Genomic DNA, 21,962 nt, shown 5'->3' with positions numbered 1-21,962 from the left:
TTCAGAACAGGACTGTAATATCAGGACTTGTGTACTTTAAGTACCATCAAGACACTTCTCCATTCCCTGTCCACAATTCATATCACTAGCATATCAGAATTAAGCTTAACAATATATATTTAATCGTAAAAGTCGCACACAACTTTAAGAAAGTTAGAAATAAGGCAAGGTATTGACAAATGCAGACTTCAATACGTATTACTATTGCAGACTTCAATACTTGTTACTACTACTAATCATAGTATACTGCTAATCATTGACGTTATTTGTAAGACTACAATTGTTTGATCCAGGAACTTTGAGGGTCTGGTTGGGAGCACTGGGTGGCAAGTTGTATCTCTCTCTAAAGCCCACCCCCCCATGCAAACCTAACAGGTTTTTCTAATCTCACCGAGTTACTGGTTAACCAAGTTGTACTCTCTCTCACAGTGCATGTCTGTACAATTTATTACATGTCAAACTCAACTTGGTCTTATTTATAGCATTATTGGAGTCACAAGGACAAACTGAAAATATGCTGTGGTAAAGTTTATAAAAAGTATTCAGAGTCCAAACACATGTTGAGGTGGAATAATCTTTAACTTTATTTTCACAACCAAGCCATCGCCTGAAATATACATTCCCCCACTGTTTCTCACCATTGAGAAAAAACAATAAGGTCACTTACTCTGTTTCACAGAGTTAGAAAGAGGAATATGAGTCCAAGCGTTGAGTATCACAGCATACAGACCGATTCTATCATCTCTCCAGCTAGCGAGCTGCTGGACAATGTGGTACAGATATTTTTGCTGGACTCTTGGCTTCCACCACTTTTGATCAGATTTGATTGGTCTGCTACTCTGCCTTGCCTGCCCCCTCTGTGCCTGTGTTCACCAAAATTCCCTCGGCATTGACCCAGAAGTAGTGTTACATACCTACATCACCATCTCCTTAGAAAGCAGTTATTTCCCTTTTGCCTTACTAAACATGAAAATCCAATTATGTATTTTCTGTTTGACCCCTCATTTCCCTTAACCCAATGATGCACTTTGGTTGGTTCAAATCCCTTCCTTCAGCTAGAGGGTGTGTCCCTTACACCCCGCCCACACTTTTGATGAGGCAACAAAGTGCTCCAGGCAGGGTCTCCTCTAAATACACAATGCGAATGCGGGCATCTCTCCTACAATAACTCAATCTATGTTTACTTAATGTTTCATCAGTTACACAAGGTTAGATATCAAATTTTACAAATGTGCATGACATGCATAAAGGTAAGAGAAAACACATGAAAATGGCACTGAGATATTAAACCAAAACAGAACACATCATACCCTAGGCTGGTCTGAGTCATTTTGTAGCAGAAATAAATGCTGTTGATTATCAGGATCAGAATGATATATTCCCTTGTTTAAGACCACAATAGTGTTGTGACAGATCTAGCTCATTTGAGTGTAAGCCCATGACCTGAACATGAATCTTAATGCTCAACCTTAAGCTTCTATATTGTGTAAGATGTCTTTTCTATGAAATAATTTCTAGTCAAACCTGTCAAAAAGGGACATTAAGTTGTAACAGAGATGTTCATTCAGTTAAACAGAAGAAAAAGATGGGCCCAGAGCTGAGATCATTAAGGAGATAAAGCATTTTACAGCATGTTTCAGTGTCACCATATGGGAACATTGAAAATTTCAACATCATATCCCTTTATTAGACCACTTCAGGTAAGAAAAAAAAATGGTTCCATGGTATTTTCAGAATTCACACAGTAAAGGGTTAAGAAGCTTTCTCAGATCGTCATTGTCCATTAATCTCTGCTTTTAATTTGCTTCCTTTGCCAGTGGCTCACATCAGCTCATTGGAGAGGCTAATGTCGGCAATGGGAATGTCGTCAGGGATCTGGACATCGTTGGGAATGAGGTCATTCATGAAGCCATTTCCTGTCAGGTCTAAGTGCTTTAAGGGTCCGTCGCTCACCTCCTGGTTGACATCACACAGAATCTGCTCCACCACATTGCCCATGCCCTCACTCACTAGCTCGGCTGGCTCCTCCATACATTCCTCTGGCTCTTCTGGGCTGGCAGCGGAATTCACGGCGGCTTCGATGCTGTCTTGACAGCCCTCATCCCCAAGGACATCTGCGGGCTCGAGTGGACTGGCTGCTTCAGCGCTGTGGTCTGGGATGAGAGGCGTGTCGAAAGACATGGTAGCGAAATCAGGGACACCCAGGTCTACCAGAGGGGCTGAGAAAGGGACGGACTCTTGGGTGAAGAGGTCTACAGCAGGTTCCGGTTCTGCCTCCACAACAGGCTCTGGAGCCACTGGGATTACCTCTGGTTCTGCCACAGGCTCAGGTACGACAGGCTCTGGGGCTGGTGGTTCACAGACTGTGACTAGGAGCTCTGGCTCTGGTTCAGCCAGTGTTGGGGCTGCCACCTCCACGACATCTTCCACTGGGAGCGGGGCAGCGGGGACCTCGGGTACGACTTCTTCCACTGGGACCGGGGCAGCAGGGACCTCTGGTTCAGGCTCTGCCTTGGTCTCCGGTACCGACTCGACAACTGGTTCTGCCACTGGCTCCTCTACCACCGCAGCTGGTTTCTCTGCTTCCTGAGTCGGGGGGATCACTGAAGCCTCTACCTGCTGTGTAGGAGCTGGCGCCTCTGCAACCTTTGGTTGGGTGGCAACAGTTTCAGCCTTGTTGGGTGAGACCGATTTGCGGAAGCTGTTTCCCATGGCTGAGCCTAGGAGTTAAATTTGCCAAGACAAACACACACAGAGAGAGAGAGAGAGAGAGAGACAGAAATCAGCACATGGGTGATGCAATTCCATATCGCAACAGTAAACAGAGGGATTCACAAATTGCTCTAACTGGTTTTTGAAGTGGTAGTTATGAATTTAAATAGGATTACATGCTACTTCATTGAGGAAAGGATATGATTCATACCCTGCCCTGCTGATCTACTTGCGCAAAAATGCCTTGCAAAACTTTACCAGACTTAACGCAACGTGTCGAATACCGTCTTGAACAAAACTATTTGTTTTTACTAGGTCCGATTGAGCGCTCACACATGTCATTTAGACTGTAAATAAAAGCATTCATCAGAAGGCAATCTGTGCACTTTGGTGTGTGCATTGCACATGGACGCCAAGGAGATGCAAGGTTGCATGTATTGGAACATGATGTACTCTTCCCTTCACCAACTGCTATCACGTGTGTGCTTATGGTATAGAGGGAGAAGACGGCCACTGTTAAAGCACGGATCCATCAAATCCTCGTTGGTTTCCGTGAAAACACACGATTATTAAAACATAGGCCTAATTTGTTACCACTTCCCCTTTATAATGCCTGTTATTTCAGAATAATCACAACTAATAGGCACTATCAATGTATTTGTTTTAACCCTTGACGGAATTAATGTCGGACAAGCCTGGACATGTGTTGAATTAATGTTTACAAATCGATTGTTGATTAAAGTAAAAGCTGCTGATCAAATCAAATGAGCCGATTGTTTTTCTCCTCTTGATTTCACTCAGTTGCCACACCTTCTAATCTAGCTGCTGTCCATTAGAACCACGGATCACATTCCCAACCAAACTCACTTTTTTTACACCTTGCAATTGGTACAAACACCACGAAAGAGCATCCACGGTTTAGATATTAAGCGGTTAAGTGTTGTTAATCAGTAATCAGTGAAAGAACGGTCGGTTAAGATATAAAGATTAAAACACTAAAGAACAAAGGGAGCTCTCTTGCTTGCAGAGACGACCCCGCCTCCCTATCGTGCTGAACAAGCTGTATCGTGCTGAACAAACTGTAAAAGCAGTGGGGAAAAAACCCACAGACGAATGAAAACACAAAATAACAATTTGAAGCGTGCATTGAACAAAGGTAAAAACATGTAAACCCACCTTATGTGCGTTTTCGGCGAATTAAAAAAAGAATTAAACCACACGTTTTTCGGGGGAAGAGAGCTAAGAAGAAGACGTGCACAGCAGACACGGTGCTCTCATGACTTGCTGAGGGACGCTCAGAATGAGCTAGCTGGATGCGCGTGCACCGTAAATACAACTTGCGAATGGGGAACGCGCGTCGCGCGCGCTCACCAGCGTTGCCAGGCTTCGCGAAAGAAAATAAGCAACCAGGTCTAGGAAAACAAGTTCTAAAGAAGCTAGTCATTTGCCCTTTAAACATATATAAATATGGCTATTTTCAAACAAATCTTGAAAACAATTTGGCATTTTAACAACGCAAATCTTGTATGGGGGTCCTTGGCATAAAATGGTTTTAGATGGGGGATCCGCAGACAAATATATATTGATCTGGGGTTCCTTGACTTGAAAATGTTTGAGAACCATTGGTTTAAACAACATAAGGAAACAAGCTCAAAGCAACAATTACACTTAAGAAACAAGCCCCAAAAAATGCAACCCGCAACTACAATTTTTTACGAGCAACTTTACAGAAAAAGAAGCCCAAAGTCACTTATAATAAACCGACATGGCAACGCTGGCGATCACCTCCACTGCTCGTGCATTCTTTTTCTTTTACGAGAGAAGCCGCGTTGCCATGTCCGCTTATTACAAGCGACTTTGGGCTTGTTTTTCCTGTAAAGTTGATTGTAAATATTGGTGGTTGCTGTTCTTGGGCTTGGTTCTTGTTTCTAAAGTTGCTTATTTGGGCTTGTTTCCTAATGTTGTTTGAACCTGTGTTTCTCAAACATTTTCAAGGGAACGAATTATACTTTAGTACCCTGACCTATTTGTCTGCGGACACCTATCTGGAAACATTTTATGGCAGGGACCCCCATACAAGATTTGTGTTGTTAAAATGTTTCAAAAATCTTCCTAATAAGAAAAAAAAATCTTCCAAGATTTGTTTTGAAAATGGCCGATCTACAAGCTCACAACGCGTCACATCACGAGGCATTGTGAGCTTGTACATTGGCTATTTTCAAATATAGCCAACGTATTATGTTTAAAGGGTTCGCTTCTTTTGGGCTTGTTTTCAAAGATCCCGGTTGCTTGTTTCCCCTCACAAAACCTGGCATCACTAGAGAGAAAACGGGAGGCACACGTCGGACTCGTCGAATACATACAGCAACAACAACAACACACACACACACACACACACACACACACACACACACACACACACACACACACACACACACACACACACACACACACACACACACACACACACACACACACACACACACACACACACGACGTAAACACACTGCTGGTGGATCCATTACATTTGCAGTATCAATACTGCAATGTAGAAATACTCTTTTACAAGTAAAAGTTCGGAATTCAAAATGTACTTGAATAAAAGTATTGTTATCAAAATGCAATAAGTACCTAAAGTAGAAAGTACTTATTATGTTTTGTAATAATAATCAAAATCCTCAAAGTAACTAAAGTTTTCAAATAATTGTAGTGGATCGAGTAAAAGTGTATGCCAAAAATTGGAAATACTCCAGTAAAGTAAATGCAACTCAAAATTGTATAAGTACAGTGCTTGAGTAAATGTACTTTACACCCCTGCGGCATGCTCCCCTCCAGTAGCGTTTTAATTGAATTAACGTTTAACGGTTGGGTTGTTTCAACGGCGAAACAAAAGAACCCTTGATTGCCGAATACATCATCGTATGGTGGTGTCGCGCGCGAAGCATAACAAAACAAGCTGTTGTTAATTGTCCAATTAACGACGTGTGGTCAAATGCCTGCAGTTATGATGGGTGTTTAATTGCTACTTGGACAACTCTCAAACGAGCACATACTTTGACATATTATATGACTACTAGCCTACAGCTGAAAATTGGAATTTGAAACCGCTTAAGGGATATTTCACTTTCAAACATGTTTGGGGTAATTTTAACGTCAACTAACTTGGGCTTTTGTGAACGCCAACACCCCAGGCAGTTTTTAAGTTGCTTGATTCAGTATTTAGATATTAGATTTTGAGACATTTTATCAGACACGCCCCCTTCCTATACAAACCCATTGTAACTTAAAACTCCATTTTAACCATGATGTATTAATTGAAAACACCCATCCTTGGTTCTGGTGACTGATATTGTCCTTCTAATGCGTGAGGGGCCGTTCATTTATTTTCATTTATGTTATTATTTTTATTTTATTATTACATTTTTCCAAAAACAGTATAAAAAACACGGCCCCTTCACGCATTAGGAGGACAGTATCAGTCACCAGAACCAAGGACGGGTGTTTTCAATTAATCTGACATGATCAAATTAATGTCAAATATCTAAATACAGAATCAAGCAACTTAAAAACTGTCTAGGGTGCTCACAAAAGCCTGAGTGAGTACCCTTAAAATGACAGCAAAAAAAGTGAAATATCCCTTTAAGCAAAACTGAAAGTTAAATCCCCAACGAAACTGATAGTAACCCATGCTGGTTTATTTTGATAAGTTATATATCATATGATCATGATGAGTCAGCACCTATCATGCTCAGCTGACTTTAAGTTGAACATTTGCTTCTTGGAGTGCTACTTAAAGTTATTGAACAACTTTACAGTCATCTATCTTATTCAAGGCTGTTTCTTCACAGGACTTGGAATTCTACTAGAAGGTAATGAATTAGAAAATGTAGGCACATTTTTTTTAAAAATAATTTTGGTGTTTTATTGTTTTTATTTTTGTATTACTATAAATATGTCTGATTATGTGTAGGATGTTTTACATTGACTGTGTAGGTCTGAGTCAGTTGTACTCCTGAGTCAGGAGTACAACTGACTCAGTCAGGAGTCCTGACTAAATGTTCCTTTGAAAAATCTCAAAATAAATGAAATACCCAATCATTGTTACAAAATTAATTGCTTTTCACACCATGTTATTAAAACGCAAGTTTAGATATATCACTGGTAAACAATTATTTTCAATTATTTGCTAATCTGTCAGTTTGAGTAGGCAAACTGAAACTACCCTGGTTTTCTTATATAGGCCAGAGGTCAGAAGACTTCAACCATGGTAATCCCCTCTGTGAGGATGAGGCCTGCAGAAAGACAGTGGTGGGTTACACTGTTGCTCCTCGTCACCATCCTCCTCCAGATGTTAACCGCTCTCATAGTTTATCATGGTTTGTTCATTGTCTCCAACGAAGCCTCCATCAGTCCTTATCAGCCAGCAAGTGGATCTGCTCTTCCTGAGACAATTGTTAACATTCTCAGAGTTACCATTATCCTGGGTGTGTATTCTCCACTGGTGCTGGTGAGCTTTGCCCTGCTGGCCATGCTGCTCTCTGCCTATGGCGAGGATCAAGGGGCACAGTGGTGCAGTGTTGTGTTCCAGGCTGTGGCCAGCCTTTCCACCCTGGTGTGCCTTGCTGCATTTGTGGGCCTGTACTGGTGCTGTGTGAGCTTGGCTGACATGACTGTATGGTTCTATGTGTGTTTGTGTTTGCCTGCTGAACTGGCCCTCACAGCTTGGTTGGCTCTGCCTGTCAGGATGGAGCCCGGTGAGCGATTGATTTTCAGCTGGGCTTTGAACTGTTTTTTTCGTTTGTTTGTTTTTTTGTATTCATTTGTTTTTTTACTGTTTTGCATCTTTTCAAGTCTGGATATTTCTTGTCGCATTCCGTAAAACTTTGGTTTGTGAACTTTTTTAAATCTAGTTTGAGAAAAAAAGTACAATGTTTTATAAATTAATAGCGTACAAGTTTTTGTTTTTCAGACTGTGAAGTATATAATAGAGATTTAGTATGCTACTGTCTTAAATGTTATAGTGACATTTTGATGAGGTTGTATCATTTTAAGTTTGTTTTGTTTAAAAAAGTGAAGTAGAATCGCATGAATATTTGTTGCATTCAGTTTTTTGTGTAGGCTACCTTTTTAGGTCTGAGAAAACAGCCATGTAAGATAATAAATCATTGTTTAAAAAAAAAAAAAAAAAAAAAAAGGAAGCTATCCATGTATGAGAAATGTATAACCATAACCTGTGCTTCACAATAAAAATATTTGAAACAGATAATAAATCATCTTCAATCATGGCCTACATTCTTACAATAAAAACAGCTTGCACAAGCCAAAAGGCTTTTACATCATGTGATGTTCCTTTTTTTTTATTCAGTTAAATATAATACAGATTTAATCTGTTTTAAAATATTAAAGCTGCAATCCAGCTTACTTATTTTAATGACGGAATATCTTTGGTAGAGTATGTCAATACTCTAACGTACAGCTCTTTGTTTATTGGATTTTCCACTGAAGCATTCAATATCAAAAGTTGGTAATATGCAGATACATAGTGTGCGTTCGGATATGCGCACCGGGAGCACACTCACGTATTGGTTTGTATTGGACCAGTGCACTCAGTGCCCTATATCCTAACGCACCCAATAATAGCTTCCTCCAGTGCAATCCATCAAATACAAAAATTGCAGCTCTGCTCTTTTTTTAATCTTACATTGTTAGCTAGTTAGTGATATTTTATTATTAGAATTGGGGCAGAAGGGTTGTGGGTTCGAATCCACCATGGTGCATCCAGCTTTGTCGGGCGTTTGTGCGTACACAATTGGCCCATGTTCGGGGAAGGGAAGCTGGGCGGGGTCATTGCACATACTCCCGAGCTGGGGCGGCACCTGTCAACAGGGAGTGTTGGGCGGGAGGAGTAGGACGAAGGCTCTACGTCCTCCCGCAGGGGGCTCCTCACTGGCAGGTGAGTCAGTAGGATACAACAGCAGTAACAACACGGAAATGTGTGTGGGGAGGAATTAAATGGCATAACGACTAAATAGGGGAGAAAAAGGGGGTAAAATAATTGTCTACTCTAAATTTAGAGAGAGAAAAAAAAGAATTGGGGCGGAAGTAGCTCAGGAGGTAGAAGGTTCCTGGTTCGATCACCAGCTCATGGCTCCTTGAGCAAGTCCTTGAGTGTGAATGGGTGAATATGAAATACACTGTAAAGTGCTTTGGAGAAAGGTGCTGAGTAAATGCAGTCCATTTACACACACAATACACAACAAGCACAATGGTTGGAGGTGATCTTCCTTCTCCATTGAGAAATGTAGACTCTGGTGTCTGGTAAGACACCTACTTGTTGACAAGTAGAACTGCCTGAAGTCGTTGCTATCGGGCAGAAACCTCTTATTTCCATATTTCAACTTTTGGTGTTTTTTTCCCCGTAAATTAATGCCCCACTTGATCATATTACAGTGTCACACAAATGATCTGCAAGCTCGAAACGCAGCGCAAAAAAACACGTTTTGAGCTTCTGCTACATTTGAATTTGGAATCCTGAAAAGTATCAGTTTTGGGACATATGAGGTTTCCACCCGACAGAGACAATATGATAGTGATAGCTTGTAGCTTTTAAGTGACATTTTGGCGAGGTTTGCATTCATGGTAGTAAGTAACCTGGGAGACAGAAAACAGGAATGACACACTAGGTTACTGCATAAAGCAAACACTACAGGATTACAATTGGAGCATTCAGGTCCAAACAAGACTTGGAAAAACGTATCCATGCTTTTATCTCCAGCAGGTTAGACCACTATTATGGTCTCCAGTGGTGGAAAGTAACTAAGTACATTTACTCAAGTAGGCTACTGTACTTACAGTTTTGAGGTACTTATACTTTACTTGTGTACGTCCATTTTTCAATACTTGACACTTCTACTCCAATACATATCAGAGGCAAATATTGTACTATTTTGTAATCCGTACTAAGCTGAACTTGTACATCTGCTAAAAGCTTTGAAATGTTTTGATTTTCTTTTCTTCATTTCTTTTGTATAATTGGCCATTCATAATAGTTTTACTTTGGTACTGTATATATTTTGATTTCACTAAGTACATTTATTTATACAGGCCTTTATTTCTTTTGCGGTATTGCTACTTTTACTTAAGGGATATTTCACTTTCAAACATGTTTGGTTCATTTTAACATCTACTCAGGCTTTTGTGAGCACCCCAGACAGTTTTTAAGTTGCTTTATTCAGTATATTTGATTTAAATTTTATCAGACACGGCCCCTTCCTATACAAACCCATTATAACTTCAATCTCCATTTTAACCATGTTAGACTTATTTAAAACACACATCCTTGGTTCTGGTGGCTGATATTTTCCTTCTAATGCGTGAGGAGACTGTGTCTTTACAATTACTTTTTTCATTTATTGTATTTCTTTTTTGAAATTTTCCCAAAAAATATTTAAAAATCAATGAAAAAAGTAATTGAAACCATGAAACCATTGAAAACATGCCCCTCATGTATTAAAAGGACAATATTGGTCACCAGAACCAAGGATGTGTGTTTTAAATAAGTCTAACATGGTTAAAATGGAGTTTGAAGTTACAATGGGTTTGTATAGGAAGGGGACGTGTCTGATAAAAAATATCAAATATCTAAACACTGAATCAAGCAACGTAAAAACTGTCTGCAATCTGGGGTGCTCACAAAAGCCTGAGTAGATGTTAAAATGAACCCAAACATGTTTGAAAGAGAAATATCCCTTTAAGTGAAGAATTTGAGTTCTTCTTCCACCACCGATGGCCTTCTCTCAGGTCTCCCCAAAAAAGACAGACAGCTGCCTACAGCTCATTCAGAATGCAGCTGCTAGAGTTATAAAACTAAGAAAGCTGAACATGTTACACATTATGTCAATTCTCAGATGTCTGCACTGGCTTCCAGTGAGTCATAGAATTGATTTAAACATATTAGAGATTGTCTTGCTCTACACAACAGTACTTTTTCTTTTTGTTACTTTACCCTTTACCTGCAACTCTGTAACCTTAACTGCTGTGCCGCCTCTGGGCGACTGAATGTCCCCCGCGGGATAATAAGGTATCTATCCATCTTATCTAAATCACTCGATGCTTTAGGGCCAAACACATGTTCCTGCATTTACATAATGAATCCTGAAGTGGCAGATCTACTAACCTTTCACCGAAATTTAAAACAAAATAATAATTATGGGGGAAGTTAGTAGATCTGCTACTGCTGATGCAGGGTTTAGTTTTTAAGCCACAAATAGTAGAGTATATTATTTGAGGATTGCACCAACTATTCCTTTATTTCCAGGCTTTTATGATCAAAACATTTTAGCTTACACATTTCAGATTATTATTTCTTTGCTTTATTTTATTGAATGCCTTTTTATACCTTGTGTTTGTAAATGTGCTATACAAATACAGTATACTTCCTTGCCTTACTCCATGGTCTTAATAACTGTAAACAACTCTCACTCAAAGTAACAAAGTAAACAAAACCTAGAGCTGCTCAACTCTCTTAACAAGTAGAAGTTATGAATCTATAAAACTAACTAACTATAAAAATCACTGTGGGTAATGTTCATATGAACTTGAGCAGCTCTACAGTCTTGTCATCATCCCCATTCATGATAATACATAACATGAACATGATACAGCATCTGTTTTAGGGTACATTTCATCTTTAACCATTTTAACCCTACAGTATATACTTCATTGTAGATCAGCCATTTTCGCTGAATGCTTGCTTATTATGACATGCCCATAATAGGGACACTAGTTCATGTGGTCAATGTACAGGACACTAGGCCAGCGGTTACCATTATCAAATGTAGACGTGGGGCCGACTGACAAGAATGCCAGATAAATACAACTTCCAGGTAGGATAGAAAACCAGGACGGGACTCAGAGGTCCAGGGTTAGGGACCACAGCACAGCAGAGTGTTCATTTAGATCTGAGTGTGACAAAAATTGACCCTTTCAAATTAATGTAGACACACATTTAAATGAACGCTAAGGATTTACAGTGCAGAAACGAACTAAGTTCAACATAGCTCTTCCTCAGGTGAAGAAAATCTCCCGCACAAGCTGAAGGGCATCATCCGCTTCCGCTGTAGGTGACGTATGGGCATGTTCCTCTGCCCTGTGGGCCTCCAGCCCAGGGTTCACTGGACCAATTTGATCCCACAAGGCGCTTAAACCGTGCCCCTCAGGCCGTCTGCGTTCTGGGCTACTGGTGGTGTATGGCACCGTTTCTGCTTCAGTAATGTCAGTGTCGTCGGTCTCTGAAACGTATGTCGTCTCCTGGACCTCAGAGGAACGACCAGCTGATGTTGTTGAGTCTCTCGCTGTACTTTTTGTAGCAGGGTTCTTCTCAAAGCCTTTCCTCGCCTTGTCGTCACTCGCCTTGCCTTTAACCTATGTAGCAGAATCACTCATTATTAGGATGATGCCACGGCTGTAACACAGCATGTGCACTGCATGGGTAAATGCCCATAAACTGTTTAAACATGATCAGCATTTCCTTATGGCACACACATAGACAGGCCCACACACACAAAATACTATACTGTATGTGTGTGTGTGTGTGTGTGTGTGTGTGTGTGTGTGTGTGTGTGTGTGTGTGTGTGTGTGTGTGTGTGTGTGTGTGTGTGTGTGTGTGTGTGTGTGTGTGTGTGTACTGTGTACAACATTGGTTCTCAATGTGGGGTCCCTCAAGGACCCCCAGGGGTCCTTGAGGGAGGGAGTTCCAGGGGGTCCCCAGCTATATGATGGATAGTTAACCAAATGGACCCTTATGGGTCTGTAACTCTGAGAGTTAAATTAACATTGATTTTACAGTATAAATTGGGGTCCCAGAGATAGAAATTCCATTAAATGGGGGTCCGTAGTAACCTAGCCAGATGACGGTGTCAGGTTAGGTCCGTAGCGTAATGCATGTCAAACTGGGGGTCCTTGAAATTAAAATGGTTGATAATCACTGCTAGAGCCGTAAAAATCTTCTCTTGTGGGGGTCATATCTGGCATATCTTTTCAAATGGGGGTCCGAAGGCTAATAAGTGTCAATTTGGGGGTCCTTGACATGAAAGTTTGAGAACCACTGGTGTACAATTCAGTACAGATATGGAGAAAGTGCGCCACCTGAAGGTCGATCGGCGAATCAGCATCTTCACTGGTGAGGTATGCAACAGCTGCTTCCACCAGCTCTTTCTCATTCATACAATAGATGGTTCTGCAAAACAAAGATCAATAACAACCTAGTGACTTGTCAGCGAAATATTGGTCAGTGCAGTGGTTCTCAACCAGTGGTCCTTGGGGGGGATACCAGGGGGTCCCCAGCAAAATGTGTTAACATAGCGTACGGTCCACGGCCAAATGTATATCAATTTAGGGGTCCTTGGCATGAAAAAGGTTGAAAACCACTGGGTCAGTGAAAGGGCTGCGTTTCATCTGAACGCCGCTTGACATTGTTTTGCGTTTTGCCACGAATCACGATATTTAGCGTTTTTGTTTACCTAGCAACTCGTCTTCTCTTCCTGCTTCCTCCCAGTGTCTCCTTTCCTGTGGCTTTTTTGTCTTCTTTCTTTGCCATCCAGGTTGGCAATGGTCTAAGCTTCTCTGACATATTGAGTTACTCTAAACGGACCTTTTGTACTTGTGCTACTGAGTCATTTTATATCCCCTCGTGTAATGCGAGCATAGCATAGCATATTGTTGTTGTGGTGGGCGACTAGGAATGAGGGCATTAAAGATAATAACCGTTGTCGGTTAGCGCCTCGCAGTGGCCAAACATTGCAATGCACAAGGAACGCACATTATTTTCATTGTACAGTGGTGGGCAGCCAGTAAACACTAAACAGTGGTGGAAAAAGTACTACATTTCTTTACTTAGAAATTAGTAAAAAACTATCAATACTGCAATGTAGAATCACTCTGTTACAAGTTTTTTTTCTCAAAATTTACTTGAGTAAGTACAAAAATATTGGCATCAAAACATACTTAAAGTACCAAAAGTTAAAGTACTCATTATGCAGAATTTCCCGTTTTAACAAGGTATCTGCATATAAAATATATTAAAATCTGGCAGATCTACAAGCTCACAATGCATCGCATCACAAGGCATTGTGAGCTTGTATCTGCTATTTTCAAATAGCCAAAATGTAAATAGGGCTGCTGAAGTGGTTAATGTTTTGTAATAATAATTAAAATCTATGAAGTAACTAGTAACTAACGTTTTCAAATAATTGTAGTAGAGTAAAAAGTACAATATTTCCCTCTGAGTTGTAGTGGAGTAAAGTAAAAAAAAGAATACTGGAAATACTCCAGTAAAGTAAAGGTACCTTAAAATTGTACTTAGGTACAGTACTTGACTAAATGTACTTAGTTACTTTCCACCACTAGTAGTAAAGTAGTCTACATTTACTTCAGTACTGTACGTAAGTACATTTATTTGAGTATCTGTACTTTACTTGAGTATTTGGTTTTGGAAACTTATGACTTTCACTACACTACATTTCATAGACAATATTGTTCTTTTGACGCCTCTACATTTCTAGGAAGGGAAAAACTACATTATGAATTCTAAAATAAAGTGAAAATAGCAGATCTGCAAGCTCCAAGCTTGTTGATCTGCCATTTTTACTATTATTGATATTCTTTTGAAAATGTCTCAATAATCTTTGAATTTGTTTAGAAAATGTCTGAATTCCAATACAGAAATGCATTAATATAGTTTAAAAAAAGTGTGCGTTGTCATTTGTAGTTTTGAATAGGCTACTTTAGTGTTTTAGAAAGCATGTGCTTTTGAATACATAAGTATATATTTTTTTTAAAGCAAGCACTTGTAGTTTAGTAATATTTGACTCAATACTGGGGTTGAGTAGTACTTCGTCCACCACTGTGCATGTTTAGTATGAACTTCAATGTGTAGCCTATTGAGGAAACACTTTATTGAAATTAAAAAGGTGTCTAACCTTTATTTTATTTGTTATAGTCTAAATGTCCACATTTGGTTTGACTGAATGTATCCATTTTTGATAGGTCTTGCTGAATATTTTTATTAGTTGTAAAATATTTGTCCCATAGGTGTCAGTAGAGCTTTATAGTTTAGCGTGAAATCATTTTCACCTTTTCACCACAAACGTGTATGTCTCATAGACATGTACAGTATACCTGTATACTAGAGACATATCACAACACAAACAGAATTTGGAGAAATAAATTAACTGTGAACGTTTTAAAATGAACTGTGAAAGTTTAATTCAATTGTAATCCGTTGCATCTAGTGAACATAAGATCTCTCTCTCTTCCATACTCTGTGTGTGTGTGTGTGTGTGTGTGTGTGTGTGTGTGTGTGTGTGTGTGTGTGTGTGTGTGTGTGTGTGTGTGTGTGTGTGTGTGTGTGTGTGTGTGTGTGTGTGTGTGTGTGTGTGTGTGTGTGTGTGCGTGCACACGCGTTTATATATATTATATATAGATATATATATATTGAAAAACAGTGTTACATTAAATAATAGGTGAAAATTGGGAAACAGAATTAGGCTATTACCTTGACATTCAAATGCATCAATATTTAATATACCTTTTTATGTTTCTTCTCTATGTTCTTTGACAACCAGTGGTTGGAGCTGATGAACAGCAAAAAAAATGTCTTTGGATAGATCATTGAGTGGTTCAAGTGGTTAAAAGGGGAACAAGTGCTAACATTTATACACACTGATGCAAAATGGTGGAAAATGTTCTGTGTGTGGAATAGCAGAAAGTAAATTGATCCTTTCTGAGTGCATTCCTCTTTTCCTCTTTTTTTTGTTCATTAATATCGAGACATGGACTATGACATTTTCCTTAATCTTTTAAGGCAGCAGCATTTTAACAATTATGCAATTGGAAGATTGAACTGCTACTCAAAATCTCCTACCACTCTTTAAAAGAGAATTGCTGCAGATTATTATTTAAAAATGAAGAACAGGGGATTTTGGTATGATTATTTTACAATATTGAATTGCTTTTCAGAGCTTTTCAGAGCTTATTTCCCTGTTAAGCTGCAGTGTTCGATATGTCAACTAACTAGGGGCAGTTTGCAATTAATTACAGAAAAACGTGAATTAATTGTCCCAAAAGTTCACATCATATAGGCTGGAGAGAATCTTCATCTATAGCTTTATATTCTCCTTTTCCACGGTATTCCACCTATGGTTATTAATTAAATAAGTAGCCTACAATATGGTACTTGTATTTCGGTCATTGTTCAAAAGCTATTTTTAACCAGTACAATAAACCATAATTAAAATGATGTAATTATCCAACAAAAAACATTGAAGACCCAGTATTGGATTCATCCCCTTCCCGGGATTGCATCCACAGATCAGCCTCTGCTAAGAAGACCATGTTGGCAGTGGTATAAAGCGTCTCTGCATTGCGCCCTTGGTTTCAGAATTTGTGGGCCAAATGTGGTCACTGGTCAGTATGGCAGTACATCTTAGGGAGGGTTTTCATGGTATGGCACCTATTTAGTGGGCTGTCTAGAAATGGGTGTATGTGTCAGCAACATCAAGCAGACAGCTGCAATGCACAAACATGCTCGTCGAAAGGGTAATACATCCACCCAGACCTCTACCGCAGACACATCAGGCCAAGAGTTCAAGTGCACCAGTTTTGTGTGTGTGTGTGTGTGTGTGTGTGTGTGTGTGTGTGTGTGTGTGTGTGTGTGTGTGTGTGTGTGTGTGTGTGTGTGTGTGTGTGTGTGTGTGTGTGTGTGTGTGTGTGTGTGTGTGTGTGTGTGTGTGTGTGTGTCCAGTAGACTGATCAGCACCAAGAAAATACATGGCGTTCACATCATGATGTCAGAGATCCAGAGGGAAGCCACACTGTTATTAGACCCTTTCTTGTTTATACACTATAGGCTACAATACAATGCCTTGCAAAAGTTGACAACGCCCTTAAAAGTTGTCAGATTTGTCTAAATGATACATTGATGTATAGTGTTGTATAGTAAAATGCTATCCATCTCCATCTGCTCTGTAAGCTCCACTTTTGCATAGATTAAAAATATAGTAATTGTCCTCACATTCTCTGGATAAAATACATATTTTTTAAATATCTTTGGTCAGACTCGGAATCAGAAGGAGGGGAGTTAAAAGAGCGAAGAGATAAAGAAGGAGTGGTGTTAAAAGAGCAAAAAGATAAAGAAAAGAAGGAGTGGTGTTAAAAGAGCAAAGAGATAAAGTAAATATAAGTTTGTGTTTTGAAAAAAACAATTTGGTGTGACATTAACAAAATGATGTATCAGCACCTTTATTCGAACACAATGTGTTAAGAAATTACTGCATGTGTATGGTAACTGACAAAAAGGTAATGCTTAAATAAGGCTGTGAGAAAAGTTTTGGGTGCACCTAAATGAGGAGGTTGGAGATACTAGTGCAACTAATTAAAATAGTTAGACTGGGGCCCTGGGATGATTCAAAAGTTTTCAATGTGATGTGACTGTCATGAACTTGAAGCTACTGAAACGTCTTCAGGTTGAGATGATTATTCAATCTGCTAAAGTTCTATTTCTGGTTCAGTAAAAAGAAAGTAAAATAAAAAACAATGCTGTTTCTCTGTGATTCTAGTCTCAGTTGGAATTGGATTGTGTCCAATTCTACAGAAAGGATAATTGGCTCCTTGGTGTATAGAGTTCAGCATCTTGGATGGATGCCATCATGCCTTTCTTTCTTTAGACATCCTCCCTTGAGTCCTATATAGTTAGCATTAAATGATGACAGATACCAAAACACAGCAGGTCCCCTGTCTGCCAGCATGCACAGAATGCCAGAAGAATGCTTGATCAGTCTCACCTCAGTGGTATTTCATCATGAATGTGTTCCAGGGGCTTTATCACATCTTTTATACTAATGAAAATGTATCAGGGGTTAGAATCTGAAAAGCAATAGACTCTGACAGAGGAAGACAGTGTGTTCCCCCCAGAAGGAACTCCAATGCAGACGTCTTTGCTGTAAAAGTAAAATCAAAATTGGTGGCGTTAAGTAGCTGCCAACCATCTGGGTTAGAATGGACCAGCTTTGTCTATACGAACACAATTGGCCCATGATTGGCGGGGGGGTGTTGATATTTGTCACTACACGTATTCCTACAGGGCACCTGTCAGCAGGGAGTGTTGGGCAGGAGGAGTAGGACGTAGGCTAAATCAGCCTTATTCCACTTGCAGATGGTTAGAATCCACAGGATGTCACAACCTCTCGAATCCATTGTTATGCTGCTTCTCTTCCGGGCCTGCTCTGCTCTGTGTGGTGATGATGGTGGCTTTGTGTGTGACTTAACTGTCTGACATGATAATCCCTGACCCTGCTGCTCACATCTACGCTCAGACAAACAAGATGATTTGTAACATGAGATGCACCCATGCAAACAAGCACACACAGATGCACACTTACAAAATGCATTCGCTCATGCACAATCCCACACACGGAGTAAAGGAAGACCCAATGGAGACCGATAGAAGATAGCGAGAACGAGTGATTTACGGTATAACTCACTCACCCATTGCCTGGGCCAAATTAAAAAAATTAAAAACATTCTCTTCTCTCACTTAGGCACACTAAAACGATCCACCAGTTGCTTAATGAATATGCTAATTACAGTCCTCCTATTCCTCCAAATGGAATGCTTCAGTTTCAATATTCTCCACTCTGCTCTCTATCTCCTTGTACACCTGTCTTTACCTTGCTCTAGACCAGTGATTCTCAAACTTTTTCATGTCAAGGACCCTCAAATATTATAAAAGTATTAGGCCACGCCGCCACGGAGCCCATCTGAAAAGATTTGCGTTAAAAATGATTTAAAATGTGTCTTTTTTCAAAATATATCAAAAATAGCAGATATCGCAACATGTTGTGAGCTTGTAGATGGGCTATTTTTAAATAGCCGAAGTATGAAAAAGCGTTACAGTGGGTATTAAACCAGCTAGTTTTGGTGGAGGTCCGCTGGAACCCCCGGAAGGACCCTTGGGGGTCCCCAGACTCCACTTTGAGAACCATTGCTCTAGACCCGTATGTGAAATGAATGCTTATGTCTGTGTATGTCTACTGTGCATGCACAAGAAGGCAACATAAGATCCCCAAGGTGCCTGTACCCTTCTAGTCATACATTCATTCTGATCATAAGGTTTCCTGCCTTCTCTCTGTTTTACTTAAAATCAGGGTGTGCAATTTATTTTTCGCCTTGGCTGCAATTCCCGACAAAGCTAGTAGGCTACAGCTAAAATGGATCAACTTGTATATTTGGGAACATTGAGTTCTTATCAGAAAATACCCCATTACATCAGCCTCCTGTGCAGACTTACAATGTGGAGTGGACTGCACACACACACAACCGCCACACACTGAGAACAGTAAGTATTAAGCATTACTCCCTCAGTGCATAGCAGAAAACACATGGGGAATTCATGCCACAAGGATCACTGAAGCTTTTCTTATCTCATCTTCATACCCCCGAATCCTACAAAAGTTGTTCCCCTTCGGTACACTGCATTTCTTCTGAGATAAAACATAAAAAAAATGAAATAGCTTTTCCCACTTGGTCGGGTTCCAAGTTCAACAGTACATGCCCCCAACCTACAAGAGCTGATGTTGTCGCTGTCAGTGGTTTTTGAATCCCAAACTACTGAGTGCCTTTCACATCCCCAATATGCTTTTTGAATCCCAAACCTACTGTATGCTCTTTAGTCCCCTGATTTCCTCAAGAGGTGGCAGACAGTTGGGTTACCATGGAAACAGATTCATGGGTTAGAATCGTTGATGTGAGGTAAACATTCAATGGTGTGTGCAAGCGAGCGCTCGCGCATGTGTGTGCGTGCGTGCCTGCATGCATGTGTGAGTATATTTGAGAGAGGGACAAATCAGTCAAGAGTTGCCAGAGGGTGTCACATCACATCATGTGTGAGTGTATGTGTAGGCCTACTGATAAGAAACCGTATTCCCAGTGGAATTATTGAGGAGCATTTGCTGATACTTTCTTATTGTAATTCCCCACAGGGGCAGACAAAGCTACTGGATCAGCAATCCTTCCCAACAGACTCTGGTAAATGATTCATGTTTCTGTGATGTGACATTTTCACTTTAATCAATCATAAGGGCTATATTTATTTTAAACACAGCCCCAAATGATACTTTATGATTGGATGTACATGTGGTTATGTTTATTTGTGTGTGCACAAACTTGTTCCTACGTGTGTGTGCGTGCGTGCGTGTGTGCATGCGTGCGTGGTTTCCCCCTTGCTCGCTTAATTAATCTACCACTGGGTTTTTGCTGTGGAAGAGAAATTGGTCCCCCGGAACTTACAGAATGGCCCTTTGACGTTGTGGCATTGTGTAGATTTATGGTTTATAGTTTTCTAGTTAAGGTTATGGGCTACATCACTGCCCTTATCTGTTTCTTGTTTTCTTCTCTCAGAAACAAAACGGTAGAAGAAAAATAACAATATGCTATTAATATAATATGTTAGATTTTGACACTATAGTGGCATACCGATTTTAACTGAGACCCTGTATTGCCTCAGATATTTTAATACCGTCCATCGGGTGAGAGATGGTGACAGTACCATATCTCAGATGTAAAATGAGTTAAAACATTTGTATTACTTCGACATTATGATTCTAACTGATAGATAGATCACAAGCAAGCCCATTGTTCATGCTTTTAGCTCCTTCCACAATGCCTCATTCTTTACGGTGGCAAGTTTGGGCGGTCATAGCTGAATGGTTAGAGAGGTCCCAGGTTCAATTCTCAGCAATGTGTCCCTGAGCAAGACACTTAACCCCTGACTGCTCCCCCCGCCATGCTCGCTGGGTGAAGCTGAAAACTGAAATTCCCTCGCTGGATGAAATACAGCAGGTATCCAAAAATAAATAAATAATTTCCCCTTCCCCATCATATTGATTTAGCTATGCTCTCTATTGATCTGAATAGTTGGGTTGTTTGTGTGAACTTGTGAAGTGTGTGATGCACTTCAACCTAGTCCATTATTTAAGTGTGTTATGTCTTTTTCATGTTGTTGATGTTGGGCAGAACCCTCTTTCCTCCATATTTTAACTTTGTTTTTGTTTTTTCCGCAGTGCGATGCAACACGTTTTGAGCTTGTAGATCTGCAATTTGTGCTATTTCTTAATCATAGTTTTGAAAAGTAACAGCTTTGGACATAATGAGGTTTCCACCCGACAGCAACGATCTGGATGAGGTACAGTATGAATCACAAATGAATTTGTAGGAGTTTGTGACTTGTGCGCCTCATCAAAGGTCAAGGGTAACTATTACAGCAGCAAATTCTGTGTTAATTGCTCCAGATCCTGATTCTGCATCTGCCTCTGTGAAAGAAAGGGACAGACAGACAGACAGACAGACAGACAAACAGACTGACACTTCCAGAGTTCTCCAGCCCAGTAAGCCCAGCTTTGAATGTCACAAGAAAGGCTACAACTGTAATGAAAGTGAGAGTATCTGTGGTTGCCAAGGTATTCCATCAAGGAAAGCCAAGACACTGATTTATAGCCATCACAATCAGTTGAAGAGGAACTTAACTGCTGCTGCTCGATAGGATACAGTATATTGCTGTTGAAAAAAAGCAACTCATTAAAATGTAAATCTCCATGCCCTATCTTCTCTCTCTCTCTCTCTCTCTCTCTCTCTCTCTCTCTCTCTCTCTCTCTCTCTCTCTCTCCTATGGACATATAGATAGACTATAAGAACAAAGGCAGCTCAGCAGAACTGTGGCCGCTGATTAATGCCCAATTAATACGATGTTGACACAGGTGTGTGTGTGTGTGTGTGTGTGTGTGTGTGTGTGTGTGTGTGTGTGTGTGTGTGTGTGTGTGTGTGTGCGTGCGTGTGTGTGTGCGCGCACGCCACAAAATGATAATTCTTGGACTACTAGGCACAGTCCTCCTGTCCTAGTAGACTACCAAATTACAACCTAAATAGAGGAGAGGCTTAATGAAGTGCCGTCAGATGCACATGCGCACTGTGCTCTCCCCGCTGCCCGCGACAACTGAGCCCGATCTTTAAACCAGGAGGCAGTGCCAGTGGTGTAAAGTAACTAAGTACATTTACTCAAGTACTGTACTTACAATTCTGAGGTATTTTGTTTTACTTTAGTGTAGTTTTTCCAGTGTTCAGTACTTTTACTTCTACTCTAGGCTACATGTTAGAGACAAATGTTGTACTTTTTACTCCACTACAATAATTTGAAAACT

The 21,962-nt window shown here is 40.2% G+C and overlaps 2 protein-coding genes across 2 annotated transcripts; both read right to left on the bottom strand.

Annotated features, from left to right (window-relative positions):
* Positions 1-560: 560 nt before the first annotated feature.
* On the bottom strand, positions 561-4,026 carry LOC311047152 (uncharacterized protein). The gene is made up of 2 exons (XM_084059777.1): positions 3,889-4,026; positions 561-2,720 (listed from the first exon to the last, which is right to left on the bottom strand). The coding sequence occupies exon 2, from the start codon at positions 2,710-2,712 to the stop codon at positions 1,822-1,824; it is 891 nt and encodes a 296-aa protein (XP_083915903.1). The 5' UTR covers positions 2,713-2,720; positions 3,889-4,026; the 3' UTR covers positions 561-1,821.
* Positions 4,027-11,077: 7,051 nt separating this feature from the next.
* On the bottom strand, positions 11,078-13,435 carry LOC311047107 (uncharacterized protein). Its single transcript, XM_084059698.1, has 3 exons — positions 13,233-13,435; positions 12,859-12,949; positions 11,078-12,135 (listed from the first exon to the last, which is right to left on the bottom strand). The coding sequence occupies exons 1-3, from the start codon at positions 13,340-13,342 to the stop codon at positions 11,779-11,781; spliced, it is 558 nt and encodes a 185-aa protein (XP_083915824.1). The 5' UTR covers positions 13,343-13,435; the 3' UTR covers positions 11,078-11,778.
* Positions 13,436-21,962: the final 8,527 nt, after the last annotated feature.

This window comes from Gymnoscopelus microlampas, assembly GCF_963454915.1.
Source record: "Gymnoscopelus microlampas genome assembly, chromosome: 6".
In the NCBI taxonomy this organism is placed as follows: domain Eukaryota; kingdom Metazoa; phylum Chordata; class Actinopteri; order Myctophiformes; family Myctophidae; genus Gymnoscopelus; species Gymnoscopelus microlampas.
This window is presented reverse-complemented; position numbering and strand designations above follow the sequence as displayed.